This window comes from Balaenoptera musculus, chromosome 8, assembly GCF_009873245.2.
Source record: "Balaenoptera musculus isolate JJ_BM4_2016_0621 chromosome 8, mBalMus1.pri.v3, whole genome shotgun sequence".
NCBI classification, from domain to species: domain Eukaryota; kingdom Metazoa; phylum Chordata; class Mammalia; order Artiodactyla; family Balaenopteridae; genus Balaenoptera; species Balaenoptera musculus.
This window is the reverse complement of record NC_045792.1, coordinates 56,524,210-56,542,678: the sequence shown is the minus strand read 5'-3', so window position 1 is coordinate 56,542,678 and position 18,469 is coordinate 56,524,210. Positions and strand designations below refer to the sequence as shown.

The following is an 18,469-nucleotide window of genomic DNA, read 5'->3' as shown; positions in this document are numbered from 1 at the left end:
TGAAGAGAAAATGGGGTGGAAGACCAGTGGAGAGAAAAGGAAGTTGGTATAAGTAATACCTTTTGATACTAAATTAGACAGTTGTAACGTTGCAGTGTCAAGATTGAACTAGCAGGTATCCACAGCAAGGGTGGATGCCGTGGAGACCTCTGGTTTGGTTTAGAGGCCTTCCCTGAGCGCTTCCATAGTACCTGCTGTGGCCTTCCATTAAAGCCCTTACCACAGTGGATTGCAATGGTCTGTTTTCTTTGTCTCTCTCCTCCACTAAGGCCCTTGTCCTATTGGTCTTTTTAACCTTGACGCCTGCACTACCCAACAAAAGTTTGTTGACTGAATGAACACAGTTCTTTGCTCAACATGCTACTTTTCTTCTCACAATGAAGTATCAATGAGCGTAACTTGTCTGTGGTTGGGCTGGTCCCCTAAAGGGAAATTTGTAGATAACTTGTTTAACTTTTTATCGTCATAGAATATTGGAGGGTGATTGTTATAGAGTAAAAAGCTTTTGTTATTTTTCTCTATAGCTTGATAGGTCAATTTAATGTTGTATCCTCTGATCTTCCTATGATCTTTTAGGGCTCAAGTGGAGAAAACAAAAGAAAACGAAAACGTGTGCTAAAATCTAAAGCCTTTGTGGACGAGGAGGGCTGCATAGGTAAGAAAATTTTTTGACTCCAAATCCAGAGATAGAGTTATTACCGTGGAGAGCACCTTAATCCCTTACAGAGCAGGGTGCCTCAGACTTTAATATGCACATGATTCATCCCCAGGTGGTGCTGGGCTGCTTTCCTGTGGCCCACACTTTTAGTAGTGGAATATAGGGAACACTACAACTAAAGTCAGAATACCTGGGTTCCTGTTTGGGTCATATGCTTGAGATCTTGCATAAAAGTCACATCATCTCGGTGGGGAGTTTCTTGATCTGTGGAGTGGAGGGAAAATACCATTTTGCCTACATGTGGGATTGTTGTGAAGATTCATGTGAAGTAATATATTTAAAAAACACTTTCAAGATGGAAACCACAATACCAATTTTAAATCATAGACATTGAGAAACATTTGGGGTTTTTTTGAATGTTTGTTTTATACATTTGAACAGTGGAAAAGAAGCTCCTATAGATGACTAGACTCTGAAGAGAGTGTCAAGAGTCTTCTTTGTGTTTTGTCCCATTTGTTCTGTAGAGGGGTCTGACTCTTCCAAATCACTTCCTTTATGTTTCCTGCTTGTAAGCCATGTTAGGTAAAAGCATGTGCTTTTTATGGAGGCCTAGAGGGAAATTAGAATTCAGGCCTTGAGTCATTGCTTGATTCTTCAGCCATGTTTTAGCTTGTTCTACCACGATTGACCGACTTCTGTGGGGCTTTTAGGATTTAGCACTTGAAGCCCGATGAGATGTTCAGATCCTGGTACTGTCTTTTGTGTTTGTAAAAAGTTGTGGGTTTAGGCTCTTCAACCTCTTGTTAGTGAGATAGCCCAGAATTGTCATTTCTCCTTTCCTGTGGCACCTGCCACATGCTGACTCTCCTAGAGAAGTAGTTTTTCCCTTTCTTGATTTTCCTTTTCTGGTTCAAATTTTTGTCTTAAAACGATTGATAGACTCTGAAGAATCAACTTTCCCTGGGCAATGTGGTTGTTAAAACTAGTGAAGACCTTTCATCAGTCTTGAGCCCTCTCCCCTTCCCCACCTCCCACTCATCTGAAAAGGCCTCTGCCATTTTAATTGTAGCAGGTGATTGGGAATAAAATTCCTTACACAGGAAATTTCTGTCTTTTCAGTGCTAACTTTCTTGTGCCTATGAATTCTGGATTTTGGTCTTTTTTTGTTTTATTTGTTTGTTTTTTGCTTTTAGTCTTCTAGTAATGAATTTCAAGCCTCTTGGTTTGACTGTTAATGGTAATTTACGTATTTACTGTTGAATTTTTTATTCTTTTTTTTTTTTTACTATTATTTATTTATGGCTGTGTTGGGTCTTCGTTTCTGTGCGAGGGCTTTCTCTAGTTGCGGCAAGTGGGGGCCACTCTTCATCGCAGTGCGCAGTCTTTTTTCTTTTAAACTTAAGAGGACAAAAGCATCAGTGCCAGTTTTTCCCTCCTGCTACCCCAAAAGAAAAGTGTCAAAAATATCTTTATGAGAGTTCATTGGGAATTTGTGGCTAATTACCTATTGCTTTGTTCAAAACATAGTACTCAAGTTTTGGCCAGGTATGGGATGTGAACTTTTTTGTACTCCTGTCTCCAGACAGGACTATTAAGAGCCTTGGATGCAACAATGAAAACTGTGCTCACATAGCACATTTTTTTTAAGGTTTTTAGTCCAAGCTCAACCTAATGAATCTTGGCTCCTGTAACCAACAAAGGAGTTCTGCTTTCCTCTCTTTGCTCAGACTGTTCCAAACGTACCAGCACAGGGGGCTTCTCCTGTCCTGTGCTGGGTGGGAGTTGGTCTGTGGGTTTAAAAAGCTGATCTTTCCCTTTCTGTGAGTTTACTACAGGGACTGGGGAGTTGGGCCCCTGAGATAAATTTGGGGTGGACTTCTGGACAGGGTAGATTTCCAAGAGCAAAACATTGAGTGGAAAAGAATTCTTTTACCCATGCAAACTGGGCCTGTTTTTATGGCAGCCCAGAAAAGTGGCGTGTTGTTCAGCTAAAATAAAGGTCCTGTATTTTTAAGTTGAAATCTCCTTTGTTCTGTAGTTTGAAGTAGCCACAGCTTTGAATATAGAAATGCTCCTTTTAGCTCTTAAGGTATATACAAAGTGTTCTGCTTAAGAAATTCTGTTGGTGCTGCCCTGACTGGTTTTTAACTCCCTCAAGCAGTGCATTGCACAGAATTGGCAATGAAACAACCAGTGGTTAGTCATGAAATAATGAGCTAATTGATGCTGAAGTTTAATATTACAGACATGCCGCCATTTGAATACATAATATAGCTTATGGAGGAGCAAGTCTTGTCTTTTCTATATCTGTAGGTGGCTCTTTAGAATTCCCTAATTTGAGATATTGAGTAAATAACAGCTCATAATTTTGTTCTAAAATCCAGTTATGTAATGCTTTTGAAGTTGCATCAGGATGGGGCTGATGTTCTGGGATCATAATTGTTGAACTAACAGGTACAGCATGGAAATTCCTCAAGTATCTTAGAGCAACATTTCTTAAACTTTGCTGAGTAGATACATTACTTGAAGATCTTGACAAAATTCAAATTCTGATTCAGTAGGCCTAGGTTAGGACTTGAGATTCTTTGTTTCTAATAAGCTCATGGGAGATTCTAATGCCTCTGGTCTGTGGAGCCTTAAGACCTTCAAGAATGCTTAGTATATATTTAAAGCTTACTAGTGTTTTTTTAGCCTCTTAGTTGACAGGGGTCAGCCAAAGTGAATTCTAGGCTGTTGAAAGTAATGACAAATCCTAGGAACTCTTAGGGAGGGGACTGTTGATTATGCAACCTTAATAAGAATAGATGAATAAGGTGAAGGAATACTCCACTGGTTATAGCCAGTTGACCTCCAGCGTGGCCCATTGCAAGGGGAAAATATAGCACTGAAGAGTGCTTGCCAAAGATTACTGGGTGTATTTGTACATTTCGTAGGGCAGCATATCACCTTTTACAGGGGAGCAAAGAATGGTGGTTCTCAAGGTGTGGTCCCCAGACCAGCAGCGTATCAGCATCACCTGGGAACATGTTAGAAAAGCAAATTCTTGGGTCCACCCCAGACCTATTGAATCTAAAACTCTGGAAATAAAGCCCAGCCATATGTGTTTAAATGAGCCTTCAAGTAATTCTGATACACATTAAAATTTGAGATTATGTAAGTGACAGACTAGGTATTAGAACACAGGTGTATTTGATTCCAAAGCCTATGCCTCTAGAACAGTTCGGCGTATATATTTTATTAGAAAGAAATGATCAATAATTGAGAGCTTAAAACTATCATTGTTTGTTAATGGGAAAAAATACCTTTCACTTTACTCATTTGAGTATTATGCATATTAGGTTACTCTATTCAGCTAAGAAAAGGTGTTTTCCTTTTTCCATCATTTGCTGAGAAAGGATTTAGATGACGTTGACTGTACAGCTGCTGCATCTCTCTAAAGTCACAGGAGGGTGGCATTGTACTGTTTCTTGCGGTTGGTGTGTGCACTGCAGTAGTATTGAAGAGACCCTCATCAGTTGTGGGACATCATTGTTGGAAGCGATTGTCTGTGCCTGTGTCCTTTGGGGCTTCCTTACAGTGACTCCTCACTGGTATAATTTTTTTTAAAGTTTCCAATGGGGAGGGATCAGTGAATTTTATTGGTATGAGAAAAGGCAAAAGACACCCTTGGCTGACAGGGAGTAAAAACACTGGGAACTTTTTCTCATTTTATCTTTGTCCTTCTTTAAAACTATCAAGTTTGGGCTTCCCTGGTGGCGCAGTGGTTGAGAATCTGCCTGCCAATGCAGGGGACACGGGTTTGAGCCCTGGTCTGGGAAGATCCCACGTGCCGCGGAGCAACTAGGCCCGTGAGCCACAATTACTGAGCCTGCGCGTCTGGAGCCTGTGCTCCACAACAAGAGAGGCCGCGATAGTGAGAGGCCCGCGCACCGCGATGAAGAGTGCCCCCTGCTTGCCACAACTAGAGAAAGCCCTCGCACAGAAACGAAGACCCAACACAGCCATAAAAATAAATTAATTAATTAATTAATTAAAAAAAAAATAAAAAAAATTAAAACTATCAAGTTTGTCATCTGACCAAGTTTACTTGAGATAGTCATCTTCATGATGTAGACCATTACTAAATCCTGGGTCACTGAGAACCAAGAACTGAATAGTTGAGTAGCTAATCTCCAGTTCACAGTGGGTGACATCAGGATAGGACTAGCCAGGAGGGTCCATGGCAATGCGTCTGGCTAGGCAGGATGGGGACTGGCTGGTAGAGCAGAGCTTAAGACCAGGAAAACCAGTGATGGAAATGGCAGGCACTGGGGGTCAGGGAGGTGAGACTGAAGAAGTCAGTCAAAGCATGGAGGTAGAAGTAGGTGTTTGAGATGCAGACAGTTCTGATGTAGAGCTCAGCAAGTTAGCTAAGCATAGACCAAGGCCCAAATGCAGGATTTGGGCAACCGCATGATAAGCGCCCACTTAAAGGCATGGGGCATAGCAGTGACGGAGTAAGGTAAATGTTGATTTTGAGCCCCAGCTAGAGGCCTGTGTGAGCTCAAAATACTGCTTCCTCCCTGAGGAGGGATCTGATCTCCCAGCGGGATTAAGCTGCGGTGGTCAGTGAGCACACCTCCCTTGGTCAGTGGGTCTGAGGGGACTGGAGTGAACCAGACATCTCATCCTCTCAGGAGAGCAGTGTTCTAAATGACTCAACCCACTCATATCCCATTTTTTTCTGTGTTCTTCCAGTAACTGAAAAGGTCTACGAGAGTGAATCCTGCACAGATAGTGAAGAAGAGCTTAAGATGAAGACTTCCTCTGTACATAGGCCTCCCGCCATGACTCTGAAAAAGGAACCCAAAGAGGAACGAAAGGGCCCAAAGAAAGGAACTGCTGCTCTGGGCAAAGCCAATAGACAAGTGTCCATTACTGGCTTCTTCCAGAGGAAGTGAACTGCCATCTCTGTTAGGTCAGAGATGTGGAGTGGTCAAGGGACAAGACCAAGACATACAGACTCTCACTTACTGTGTAAGTTCATCCAGTGCCTCACCTCATCTTTATCAAAAGACTGTTCTTCCATCCTGTAAGGTTTATACGGCTTCTGGTTTTCAACAAAAAGGAAATCACCTGGAAGCAAGAGGCAAAAGAATATTTCAAAAGCTGTTATCTTCTAATGACATTTTTTAAGTACAATTTTGACCTGTCCAGGAGAAGAATTCACTCCAAAAATAAATTGGAACAGGTTTCAGAATTATCACTGAAGCCGTTAGTGGCTAATCCACTGTGCCCTACCCACCCTGTGCCCTTATCCATCCATTTATGGCTCAGGAAGTGATCCTCCTTGTTCTTTTGTATTTTGTGGACTTGTGTGGGTATTCTTTTATGCCTGAATTTTACTGGATGTGTTTACCACTGCCCCATCCTCCCTTCCCCACTACCACACTTCTGTGTGAAGCATTTTCTGTAAGTCTTTTAAATCTTGGTTGGACTAAAGGCTGAAACAAAAATCTCCCGGTAATCCTCTTTTCCTCCATTATAAAGTACACTGACACCTGGCCACAGACCAGCACATTACTTGTGTTCTAGCCCTTTCACAAAAGCTCTTACTCTTGAGCCCTTTATTCGCAATTAGTGGTTAGGGAAAAGCCTCAGGCAGAGCACAAATAGAAATGTAATGATGTATTCAACCCCGCCAGAAATTACTTAGAGTCAACATTGATGCCATTAGAGGACTTGTCATGTTGCTGACACAGGGTGTGCTTTATACGACACTTTGTGATTTTTGTCTCCTCCTGTCTCTCCCTTTCCCACTCTCAGTACCTAGAGAGGGAAACCCATATAGTGAAATGAAGGCTAAAAAGAGAAGTTCCTTCTTACATGCAATGTACAACAGTTAAGTAAAATTTCTCCTTTTCAAGGAAACTGAATGTTAGAAACAACAGTTTTCCAGGAAGGTAATGAGGAAGAGGTAAAGCACATTGTCTACTGATGCTGCACCTCTGTATTTTTAACTTCCTCACATGCTTAGAAGTACAGGCTCCCCAAGAAGAGATGGAGAGCCTGAGTCATTGGTAGATCTAAACATTTTCTTTTGTTACTTATGGAAAATCATTTATTCCAGTGATAACTTGGAAGCACCTTCCTTTATGGCTGGAGAGTGAGCTCAGGGGATGGAGGTGGTGTGGCAGTGACCTTGCACAGTGAGCTCTGGGGAAAGGAACACAGGCTCAGCTGCTGGCGTGACTCATGACTAACAGATGAGGGACGTCTGACTTGCCTCTTGCTCCTTCTGCCTTCGCCTGGTGTATGTCGTAAGTGATGCAGTCAGCCGTCTACTGTTTAAGGTTAGGATTGTGTTGTGACTGACCTTAGATTAATAGGAGCTTCTTTAGCAACTGTCACCCAGGGCCCTCCAGCCAGGCACCCCATGGACTTGATTAAAACCAGAGGTTTGGGAGATTAGTCCCAGCATTACGTCTACAACTTGAGAAGGCAGAGGCTTTGTGCAGCAAGCTGAGTAAAGGTTGACACATTCCAAACTCCTTTCTTTTTAAAATGTAGAAGGATGGAGAGAAGGGTGGAAAGGCTGGATTTAACTTTACAAAAAACTTCTGGAGAGGAATCCCTTTTAAATGGTTATTTTCGCCATTGCCTCTAGTCATTTTTCTAAATAGAAATGGAAAATTAAAGAAAAAAAAGCAACAATCCAGCCTTTTTTTAAAAAAATTATCATGCTGGGATCTCTAATTAAATCACATTTTGAATTGGAAAACTCTGGTGCTAGTGGAGTTCTGTCTTTGCAAGCATAATGCAAATCCTGTGGTCACTGTGCCCGGTATGCTGCCTACACTCTGAGCCGTCGGCAAGGCTTAGTGAGTAGTAAGTGCTGGCTGTTTCCTTCTTTTTGTAAAAAAAAAAAACTCTACCATGTTATCCACATGAGTTAAATAAATTTGAGAAGTTGTTTTAAAACAGTGCTTCAAACTGATTGTCTGATGAATCTGTTATTTGACAGGATGGCAACAGTGTATGCAATTATTTAAACTCTGAACAGGAACAAGGCTGGTTTTCAGTTTATATTGTTCAAACTGCATACCCATAGTCTGAGATGGACAAGTTATTTGCTGTCTTCATCATTTTTTCAGTCCTGTGGGAAATCTTAGATTCAGCCAACCTCATTTTTTAGTTTCTTTAGAAGAAAATCTAGTCCTGATCTTGCACATTGTGTTAGTCTGGCTTCACCACTTGCTGGCTCTGTGACCTTGGGCAGATTTCTAAGCCTCAGATTCTTTATCAAAATAGAGCTCAAACAAGTTACCATGGGCCACCAAGAGTGAAGTAACGTGTATACAGAATAAATTCGGCACACATAGGTGCTCTGCAAATGATGGCTTCCTTCTTGATGTCATAAATTATGCAGTCAGCCACCAACTTCCTGAAATGTTATCAAGGATATGACCCAGATGTTACACTCTTTCAAAATCATCATTCTGGCTGTCAGTGTGGTCAAAGAGGGAAGATAGTTACCCTATTTTATGAAAGGTTTTAGAGAGTATATTTTCTTATTTAGAGAAAGTGAGATTCGTAGATGGCTATATTTACTATTCATTAAAACATTTATTGCGTATCTCCTATATGTCATGCTTCTATCTGAGCACTAGAAGGTAGAATCCTAGAATTTGGCACTTGTCCTCAGGAACTAGTGGAAGGGACAAGAAAGTAAAGTGAAATCATAGCATCACATGGTGAGCGCAATGATAAATAAGCGCAGGGTCCTCAGAGAGCTCATAGGAGGGGGGGTGTTGAGGACGTCTTCCTGAAGGAGAGAAAGCCAAGCAGTGTTTTTGAAGGATGAGTAGGATTTTACCAAGCAAAGAGGAATGGAAAGGATTTTCCAGGTAGAGGAACATGACTTTTGGGGAGAAATGGACTATTAGAATTTGGGAATAGGGAGGGAAATATATTGGGAAGTGAAGTTGGGGTCCTGCTAAGGAGTTTGGATTTTATTTGAAGACTATGAGGGCCAATCAAAGAATTTTAAGAAGAGGAGTAACATTAGAAGTTGATTTTTATTTAAGCGTGACAGCTGGCATTTTCTTTGATTTTGTGTGTCATATGGGGAGTGTTTCTACCCATGCTTGCCCATCGTATCTTAGTTCTAGTAGTATTCAAATTAAAGTTCTAATGGAATTAAAGAAAAATGTTCTGGTTAAAGTAAGACTGCTTAATTCTGGCAGTCAGGGTAGGCAGTTGCAGTATTTTCCCTTGCCTCCCCCCATCAAAGCAGCTTTCTCTAGCAGAAATGATTTCAGTTTTTAAAAAGTGATTTCAAATACTGGTACTTCTTCTCTGACACTCTCAATGATATGAGCCTCTACTCATTTCCCTGAAAAAAACGGAGGAGGACGAGTGGAACAGTTCTATTCCTTTTCTTTGTTTCTCTAAGAAGACATTAGTTATTATACAGGAGAGAGCTGAAGAGAAGGGCCATATAAGGAAACGAAATAGTTGCTCCAGGACCTGAGTAGAGTGAGTGCATAATAATGTATTTGCCAGAAACGTACTCTGTGTCAAGACTCGTTTTGGTAAACTTGTCTCCTTTCATTGGTTCCGGGATCTCAGTATGCTGTAATGCAGCTTTTTACCACCACAAAACATTCTGGGGCTGCCTCGTTTTGTTGTGAGAAGGCAGTATTGCTTTTTGAGTTATTACCCTGGCGGCTCTGTAAATTAGCCCATGCTGTCACTATGCCCTCTCTGAAGGGCACGTTGTACCCAAATGACTGCATTTAGGATGGACTCTTGCCACTCCCTGCTGCATGACACTTCTCACCACTTGCATCTATGTCCAGTTTTTTTGTGTTCTTAAGTGTGGGCCACCCACAGATTGCCACCCAGGCTCTTTAGCCTGAGAAACTTGGGAAGGCTTCTGATCCAAACCCACCTTAACTCTAGAATTCCCCTTCATTTCAAACCCTAATATGTGGCTCCTCTGCCACCTCTCCCCTTCTTTTTTCTCATTTGCTTTTGCCAGACTCCTTGTTTCTTGAGGCTTCACTTTGGCTTCTCCCCCTCTTTTTTTTTTAATATTCAAAGTTCTTCACAGCTAGTCCTTCTTTAACTTCTTTTTTTTCCAGTCTTTTAAGGCTTTCTTTCTCAGGGTTCTTATGTCTTTTATTGAACTGCTCTTGAAGAATGGAAAAACCACATTATTTAGCATCTACTTTGGGTCATTCAAATCCAAAGGGTCAAACAGTTGTTGAATACTAGTTATGTTTAGTCCTGGATAAGATACTTGAGGGATTGCAAGAGCTCAGAGGCTATCATTTTGGAGTGGAGGACAGGCACACTAAATAGCATTAGATAGCAACTGAGATGATGCTTAGATGAGTGGTAAGAGGGACTTAATTCAGAAGAGAACCTGGATAATCATAATGGGTGAAAATTTATCGTCCTGTGTAAAGAATAACAAAGGATTTAAGACGAGAAACAGGCTAAGGAAGGGTCACCATTTTAGTGGATTTAAAAAAAAATATTTGGCTGCACTGAGTCTTAGTTGCGGCACGTGGGATCTTTAGTTGCGGCATGCGGGCTCTTTTAGTTGTGGCATGTGGGATCTTTAGTTGTGGAATGCGGGCTCCTTTAGTTGCGGCACGTGGGATCTAGTTACCCGACCAGGGATCAAACCCAGGCCCCCTGCATTGGGAGTGCAGAGTTTTAACCACTGGACCACCAGGGAAGTCCCTTTAGTGGATTTTTTTTTAAAATTAATTAATTTATTTACTTTTGGCTGTGTTGGGTCTTCATTTCTGTGCGAGGGCTTTCTCCAGTTGCGGCGAGCGGGGGCCACTGTTCATCGCGGTGCGCGGGCCTCTCACTGTCGTGGCCTCTTGTTGCGGAGCACGGCTCCAGATACGCAGGCTCAGTAGTTGTGGCTCACAGGCCCGGTTGCTCCGCAGCATGTGGGGTCCTCCCAGACCAGGGCTTGAACCCGTGTCCCCTGCATCGGCAGGCAGACTCTCAACCACTGCGCCACCAGGGAAGCCCCCCTTTAGTGGATTTTTATCTAGCTGTTCGAACATCACCATTTATACAATCATGGTATAAGTAAATCATGATAAAGTGAATCCTTAATGGGGTTATTTCTGCCCTACCTTAAAAATGAGAGTATTGACAAGATAGCAAGCAGGTACCCAGCATTATTCCAAAAGGCAGTTTACAGGATCTACGTATATTGGATCGGCATGAATTCAACTCAGTTTTGCACACACTCAACAATTTTGACATACTGGGGAAGCAGGGTGCTGTGATGGAAATAACACAAGTTGGGAGGCAGAGGGCTCTGGATTCAAACCCTGTTTAAGGCACTGACCTCAGGTAAGACACTCATCCTCCGAGAACTTGTTTCCTCATCTTTAGAATGAGCTACACCATCTACCTTAAAGTGTTGTTTTCAGGCTTTAATGAAATGTTGCATGGGCAGTCAGTCCCTAGTATTCTGACATATATTAAGCTAACAGAAAGCAGGATAACTCATATTTTTTTGCACACCTACTATGTACCAGACACTGTTCCAAGAATGTTAAAGGTGTTAGCTTCATTTTTTTTTTTTAATAGATTTATTTTATTTATTTATTTATTGGCTGCGTTGCATCTTCCGTGGCTGTGCGCGGGCTTTCTCTAGTTGCCGAGGGCTTCCCATTGCGGTGGCTTCTCTTGTTGTGGAGCACAGGGTTCAGTAGTTGTGACACATGAGCTCAGTAGTTGTGGCGCACGGGCTTAGTTGCTCCGCAGCATGTGGGATCTTCCCGGACCAGGGCTGGAACCCGTGTCCCCTGCATTGGCAGGCGGATGCTTAACTACTGCGCCACCAGGGAAGCCCCTAGCTTCTTTTTTTAATTGAGGTATAGTTGATGTACAATATTAGGTGTACAACACACTAATTCACAATTTTGAAAGGTTATATTCCACTTATAGTTATAAAATATTGGTTATATTCCCTGTGTTGTACAATATGTCCTTGTAGCTTATTTGTTTTATATTAGTAGTCTGTACCTGTTAATCCCCTATCCCTATTTTGCCTCTCCCCCCAGATATATTAACTCTTAATCCTTACAGCAACTCTAAGAGACAGGTACTTTTATTTCCATTTTACACATGAGGAAACTGAAGCAGAGGAATAACGAAACTTGTTCAAGGTCACAGAGTTAGCAAGTGACAGAGCCAGGATATCAGTCTTGACAATTTGGCTTTAGTGCCTGCAGTCGTAACCACTGTGCTATACTGCTCTTGGCTATATATTAGTTCACATTGCCACACTGCCCAATGATGATTCATGTTCGGTTTTACAAGTGAAAGTACAACTAAGTTGTTCAGATCCCAGATTGTCAGATTTGAAGGTGATCTTAATGTTTATCTAACTCAGCCACCCGTCTGCTGCATGAGTCCTCTCTACAGCATCCCCGCCATGTGGTCCTGAATCTGTAAACAAAGATTCAATTATGTTCAGTATACCATACTTACTAAATTACAAAGTTAGATAAGTAGACTAATAAATGTTAAGAAGAAGGTAAAGAGAGGCTAGAATAAAGTTTTATAATTAATTTTAGATCATCAGGAAACTCTTCTGAACAGAGCATAGTTCCCTAAGTAATCCATTTGGTTGCTTTTAGTTTAAATCAAGAACACTTTTTCCTTGGAAAAGATTGTCCAACTCTTGGCCTTGCCTTTGACTTAAGCTTTGTAAGAAAATCAAAAAGAAATTTGGCATTTTTTGCCCTATTTAAGCCATGCAGATAGTAAAGTGGCCCCAGGACGCTTGTTAGCCACTGATTGCTCTGAATTAGGCCAAGGGAGTCTTCTCAAAACCAGGTTTTCCTAAAAGATATGTGAAGATTACATAAATATAGCATAATCATGGTATTGTGCTTTTTCTTTTTAATTTTTATTTATTTATTTTATTTTATTTTTGGCTGTGTTGGGTCTTCGTTTCTGTGCGAGGGCTTTCTCTAGTTGTGGCGAGCGGGGGCCACTCTTCATCGCAGTGCGCGGGCCTCTCACTGCCGCGGCCTCTCCTGTTGCGGAGCACAGGCTCCAGACACGCAGGCTCAGTAGTTGTGGCTCACGGGCCCAGTCGCTCCGCAGCATGTGGGATCCTCCCAGACCAGGGCTTGAACCCGTGTCCCCTGCATTGGCAGGCAGATTCTCAACCACTGCGCCACCAGGGAAGCCCTATTGTGCTTTTTTATTCTCTCCTGGAATGGGATGTACAGGAAGCAGAACCATTTTCCTGAAAACCATAAAGCCTGATAGGAGTGTTTCCTTTGTCCCTCTTAAAGCACCTTTACATGGTGCTTTACTTCATCTTATTTCATCCTTGTGATAACCCTCAAGGTTTTTCTGTCCCCTGTTTTGCAAAAAACAAGCATAGGTCATTTAACGAGTATGCCTAACACCTCACATTAAGGGAGTGGACCAGGGCTAGAACCAAGGTCTTCAGACTTCACAACATGTAACTTTTCCACTGTAGAGCAACTGCTAAGAAGAAGAATGTGTTGGTCTACTCATGAGTTTGCCTTGAATGACTGCTTACTGATTTGCTCCACAACCATGGTGGCTGCTGTGAAAGATAAAAGAAAAGCACACAACAAGTTCTCTGCCTTCCTGCAACTGACAGGCATTGGAAAGGCAAAATGTGTGCATGTTGTGCATCTCACAGACTTTTGCCAGAAGTTTCTATGTGCCCAGCACTGTTGTGCTAGATGCTGGGGGATATAAAGATGAATTTCTTGCCCTTGAGGGATTTACTATCTAGTGGAGGGAGAGACATAGATAAATAATTTAAATGTGCTATAATGATACAATAATATTAGTGCTTACCATGGGCCAAAATTTGTGCTCAATCCATTTTCTCTAATCCCCACACTTTTCATCTACAAATGAAGATAAAAGAGGCTCAGAGTTTAAATGATTTGGCCAGTAAGTGGCAAAGGTGAGATGCATTTATTTTTAATAATAAATTTGTAACAAAAAATTGGAGGAACTAGAATACTCAAGTGGTTGTGATTAGCAAACCTGTATAGGAAGCTGACTTCCCGTCATATGGGTGTGTGAGCAAACATGGAGGTTGGAACAAAAGGAGTTAAATGAATTACACCTTTAGAATTGTCAATCCCAGATAGGGATAATCTCACCAGTGGTTCAGGTCACTGAATCTTTTGGTTACAAGCCCCTGCATCTGTCTTTACATAAGAAAAACCACACCAGTGGACTATACATTAGGCTAGAAGACTATGTCTTTCCCTCTGGTTGGTGTTCCAGCTGGCCTGGGAGGAGGGCCAGAGTTTAAACTCCAGGCTTCCTGACTTGAAACCTATATTCTTTCCACTGTACCATGTCCTTCCTTCGCTGCGTAAGGGTGAGCCCAGGGAAGGGTTGTCTGTGACTACCTCAGGGATTAAGGATTCACAGAGGATGAAGTGCTTAAATTGAGAATAGAAGTTTGCCAAATGGGAAAGTGAAGGGCACCCCAGGCAAAAGGAACAGGACATACTACATAAAAGACATAGACACATGAGAAAGCACAGAGTGTTTAGGGAGCTATAAGTGGTTTAGTGATTGATAGATGGAATAGTGGGTTATGAGACAAATAAGTAGGTAGGGGCCAGATCACAGAATTCTTTGCTAAATAGTTTGGACTTCACTCTACAGGCAATAGGAAGCCATTGAAGAAGTTTAACATCTCAGATTCGTACATTAGAAAAATCGCCATTTGTAGCCTAAAGAGAGAATTACCAGTATGAAATAGGTCATAAAGGCCAAATTGCACCTGCATCTTGAGACAGAACAAGCCAAGGAAAAGCTTGTTCTATCTCAAGATGAACAAGCTTGAAGTTGGATTTAGTTCAGTTTTAGGCAAATGATTCCTTTGATCCCCTTGGAAACTCAGGACAGGAGAGAATTGGGAGTGACTTCAAATGTGGAATGATTAGCCTTTTGCTGGTTCATCTCATGCTTGGAAATCCTCTGGCTCTTGCCTGAGCCATGGTCCTCGTTAAACCATGGAGATGGGATTGGTTCCACGGTTCCACTAAGGATCCATGTAGGCCGTTCTCTGACGCACGAACACACACTCTGATTTAGACCTGGAACTGACTGCATCTCCCTGGAATTCTTTGGGCCACAATGACCCATAGTCCCACACTGGTCAACCAAACTCATCCTATGAATAATGAATAAATATGACTAAAGTCATATTTATTGTACACCTATTCCATGCCAGGTGTTTCCGTATACTTTATCATTTATTCCTCACAATTTTGTGAAGTGTAGATATCAGCCCAATTTTGTGAGTTAGGAAATTAAGAGAGGCTACCACCAGGCTAGCATACGGTAGAGCTGGGGGATTTGAGGGGCAGACTGAGTGCCCCGTTGTCATCCACTCCTGACATGAGTTCTTTTCCAGTGGGGTGGAGCGCGGTAAGCAGTCTTGCTTACCGTAACTAGGGTTCACATCAGGTACTCACTGAACAGCCTTTATACTTGGGATTGTACAATGATATGCTTCTACTCTAGCAGTGAGTTTTTGCTGCAAACTCCTAAGCTCACCCCTAAAATAAGGGACCCGCTATCCTGAAGCCTCTGCATGAAGCCCCCCACCCTTACTTAGTGAGTACATAACTCACAACATGAATTACGTGGCTTCCCAACCAGTAACACATGAGTAGCAGCAGAGCAGCTAGACAGGGTCGCTTTTTGCTCTCCAGCAAGTGGTTGTCACTTCTTGGTTTTGTAGGAAGTACTTGGATTTTAGAGACAGATAGGAGCTCAGTGCCCATTCACCACCAGGGTGACTTCTTGCAAGTCACTGAACTTCCCTGAGCCTCCGTTCGCTCATCTCTAAGATGAAGATAATATCTATGTCAAGATTAGTGTGAGGATGAGAGATCATGAAATGTCCAGTTCATAGTGCTTGGTCAGTAAATGATAACTATCATCATTATTTTCAAAGCAGTGCTTTGGGCTTTAATCTTCCCTATGTGAGAAAAATAGGTTGTCATCCTTCATTTATTTGTTTTTCAACTAATCTTTATTAGAGTATCTACTTTATGTTATAAGCAACACTTTGGACTATCAAAACTGATGCTCTGCCAAAGTGAGGAGGGAGTGCTTCAGTGGGCAGCCTTGTGATCTGCTCACCTGTCCAAACCATGACCCCCTTGATCCACCAGCACCCCTCCCTCTCAGTGGGCTGCTGTGTCATTCTGCATATGTTCTGAACTCTTGTTTCAACCACATTTCTACTTGAAACAGTTTAGAGGAAAGTCAGTGGTCTGAGTGCACATTCGATTTCTCCAAGTACAGACATCAGAGGGCGCCTTTATAAATGAAAAAATAAACAGATCTTCGGCAGCGAAGAGGCCTCCCTCTGCTTCGCCCAGGGATGGGGGTGGGGTGCTCAGGCAATAGTCACGCCTGCAGTTTGAGCCCATCTGTTTTTTCTGTCCGCCTCCTGAGTACTGTCCCCTTGTGGTTTGCATCATTCCCAGACGCAAGCCAACTCCAACCCTCCTCAATCCACTTGGTCAATAGCTGTCTTATTTAAACACACTCCCTCTCTCTTCGGGCGCCAGATGTGAAGTTTCAAGGCAGTAGAGGCCAGGCTGGCTAATGCTGGGACACCTGCTTTAGCAGGCAAGCCAGTCAGCTGCTGCTTCTGATGATGTTGGCCCTTTTTCACGGACTTCATGAGGGTTTCACCCCACCAAGCACACACACAGGCAGCTGAAGGAGCCTCATAAATTATGGTTTTGTTTGTTTACTTAGGGCAGGCAGCATGGTGTAGTGGAAGGAGCCTGCACTTGGAAGCAGAAAACATGGGTTTGAGTCCTCGCCGGTTATGTGATCTTGTCTTTAGAGCATCTCTCTCTTCATAGATATCACTATCTCAGATGTTATATAAGTGTTATTTGTTTATATGCTTATCTCCTCCGCTACAGGTAGTAAGTCCTAGGAGGTCAGGGCCTGCTTTGGCTGTCGTTCTATCTCCAGCACCTAGGACAGTGCCTGGAACATAGTAGGCTCTTAGAAAAGATTTTTTGAATGAATGAATGAATTCTAAAACTACCTCTTCCACTCATTGGCCATGTGATCTGGGAAAAGTCATTTATCTTCTCTGGGGCTTCATTTTGTCAGCTGTAAAATGAAGCCATTAGATCTCTATCCCTGATGCTCTAAGATGATAAGAATTCATTCATTTAAAAAATTACCTTGGGACTTCCCTGGTGGCGCAGTGGTTAAGAATCCGCCTGCCAATGCAGGGGACACGGGTTCAAGCCCTGGTCTGGGAAGATCCCACATGCCGTGGAGCAGCTAAGCCCGTGTGCCACAACTACTGAGCCTGCGCTCTAGAGCCCGCGAGCCACAACTACTGAGCCTGCGAGCCACAACTACTGAAGCCGGCGCACCTAGAGCCCATGCTCTGCAACAAGAGAAGCCACCACAATGAGAAGCCCGCGCACCACAACCAAGAGTAGCCCCCGCTCGCCGCAACTAGAGAAAAGCCCACGTGCAGCGACGAAGACCCAATGCAGCCAAAAATAAATAAATAAATTTATAAAAAAAAAAATTACCTTGTGTCTCTGGGCTGGGCACTCTGCCAAGCCCTGACACTACATGGTCATGAGCAAGTCAGAAATGGAACCCGCCCTCCTGAAGTTTTGAAAGGGAGAGGAAACCAAATAAATTATGGCGTAAACAGGTATTGAAGGACCATTGTGATAAGCCTTATGAAGGATCTGTAGCAGGCACTATGACAGGATGTAACGGGGGCACCTAACCATGTTGGGGATCATCTGGGAAGATAACCTGGTAAGAGTGACATTTAAGCTTAGACTTTACGGATAAGTAGGAGTTGGCCAGGCAAAGGGTGTACAGGATTTCAGGCAGAGGGAAGAGCACACGTGAAGACCCTGGGGGAGGAATGTGGCTGGAGCACAGTGACTGACAGGGAGGTTGTACCCATGATGAGGCCAGAGAAGTAGGCTGAGCCAGACTGTTGGGACGCTTGAGGCTGTGGGAAGGATTGTGTCATTCTAAAGGCAGAGAGAAGCCGTGGAAGACAATCCGTGTCATTACAGAGAGAGCCCTAGTACAGACAAAAGGGAAAGCTGGATGCCCTCCTTATACGCCTGTCCAAGATAATGGGCAGATTTTACCCCATTTTAGAGGTGAGAAAACAGGTCCAGAGAGGGCAGGTGACCACTGGGCAGGTCAGGGGCAGAGCCTCATCTTAGACATTTCAGTCCACTCCTCTCAATACCCTATCATCGCTTTACAGAGCTGAGAGCTTTTTCTCCCTCTAAAATCCTCCAGATGGCTAGGATTTGGACCTAAATACCTTGTAATAGTAACTCTTTTCTGAAAATTGAATGTCTCATAAGCCACTTTTAAGCAAGTCTGATAGAGACCAAGTTCTCGTGAGCATTATGCTTGCATTTGGGGTAACTGCAACCAAATCTTTGATGTATTTTAAGTTATCCTTAGGATCGATTCCTAGGAATAGAATTACTGTGTCAAAGGATATACATTTTTAAGACACGTTGCAGACTGCCCCCTCAAAGCCTGTACCGATTTGATGTTCATTGTCAATACATGAAAATGACCTTCTCACTGCTTCAAACAACATAAAACTGAGTTGCCATGTGTATGGCTGATCTATTTTGTTGTGCAGTGGAGGCTAACACAACATTGTAAAGCAACCGTACTCCAGTAAAAATTAAAAAAAAAAAACTGAGTTGCCAGCCATACTTAATTTTCTCGCTT

General features: G+C 42.7%; 1 protein-coding gene across 4 annotated transcripts in view; it reads left to right on the top strand.

Annotated features, from left to right (window-relative positions):
- The window catches only part of POLD3 (DNA polymerase delta 3, accessory subunit), a 46,480-nt gene extending 38,867 nt beyond the window's left edge, over positions 1–7,613 (top strand). For 2 of the 4 annotated variants that reach the window (XM_036862285.1, XM_036862283.1), the window contains exons 11-12: positions 577–655; positions 5,396–7,613. In XM_036862285.1, the coding sequence (XP_036718180.1) occupies positions 577–655; positions 5,396–5,598 (282 nt within the window). In that variant the 3' untranslated portion in view covers positions 5,599–7,613. The remainder of the gene's footprint in view (positions 1–576; positions 656–5,395) is intronic. The other 2 variants (XR_005021043.1, XM_036862284.1) reach the window with 2 other exon arrangements.
- Positions 7,614–18,469: the final 10,856 nt, after the last annotated feature.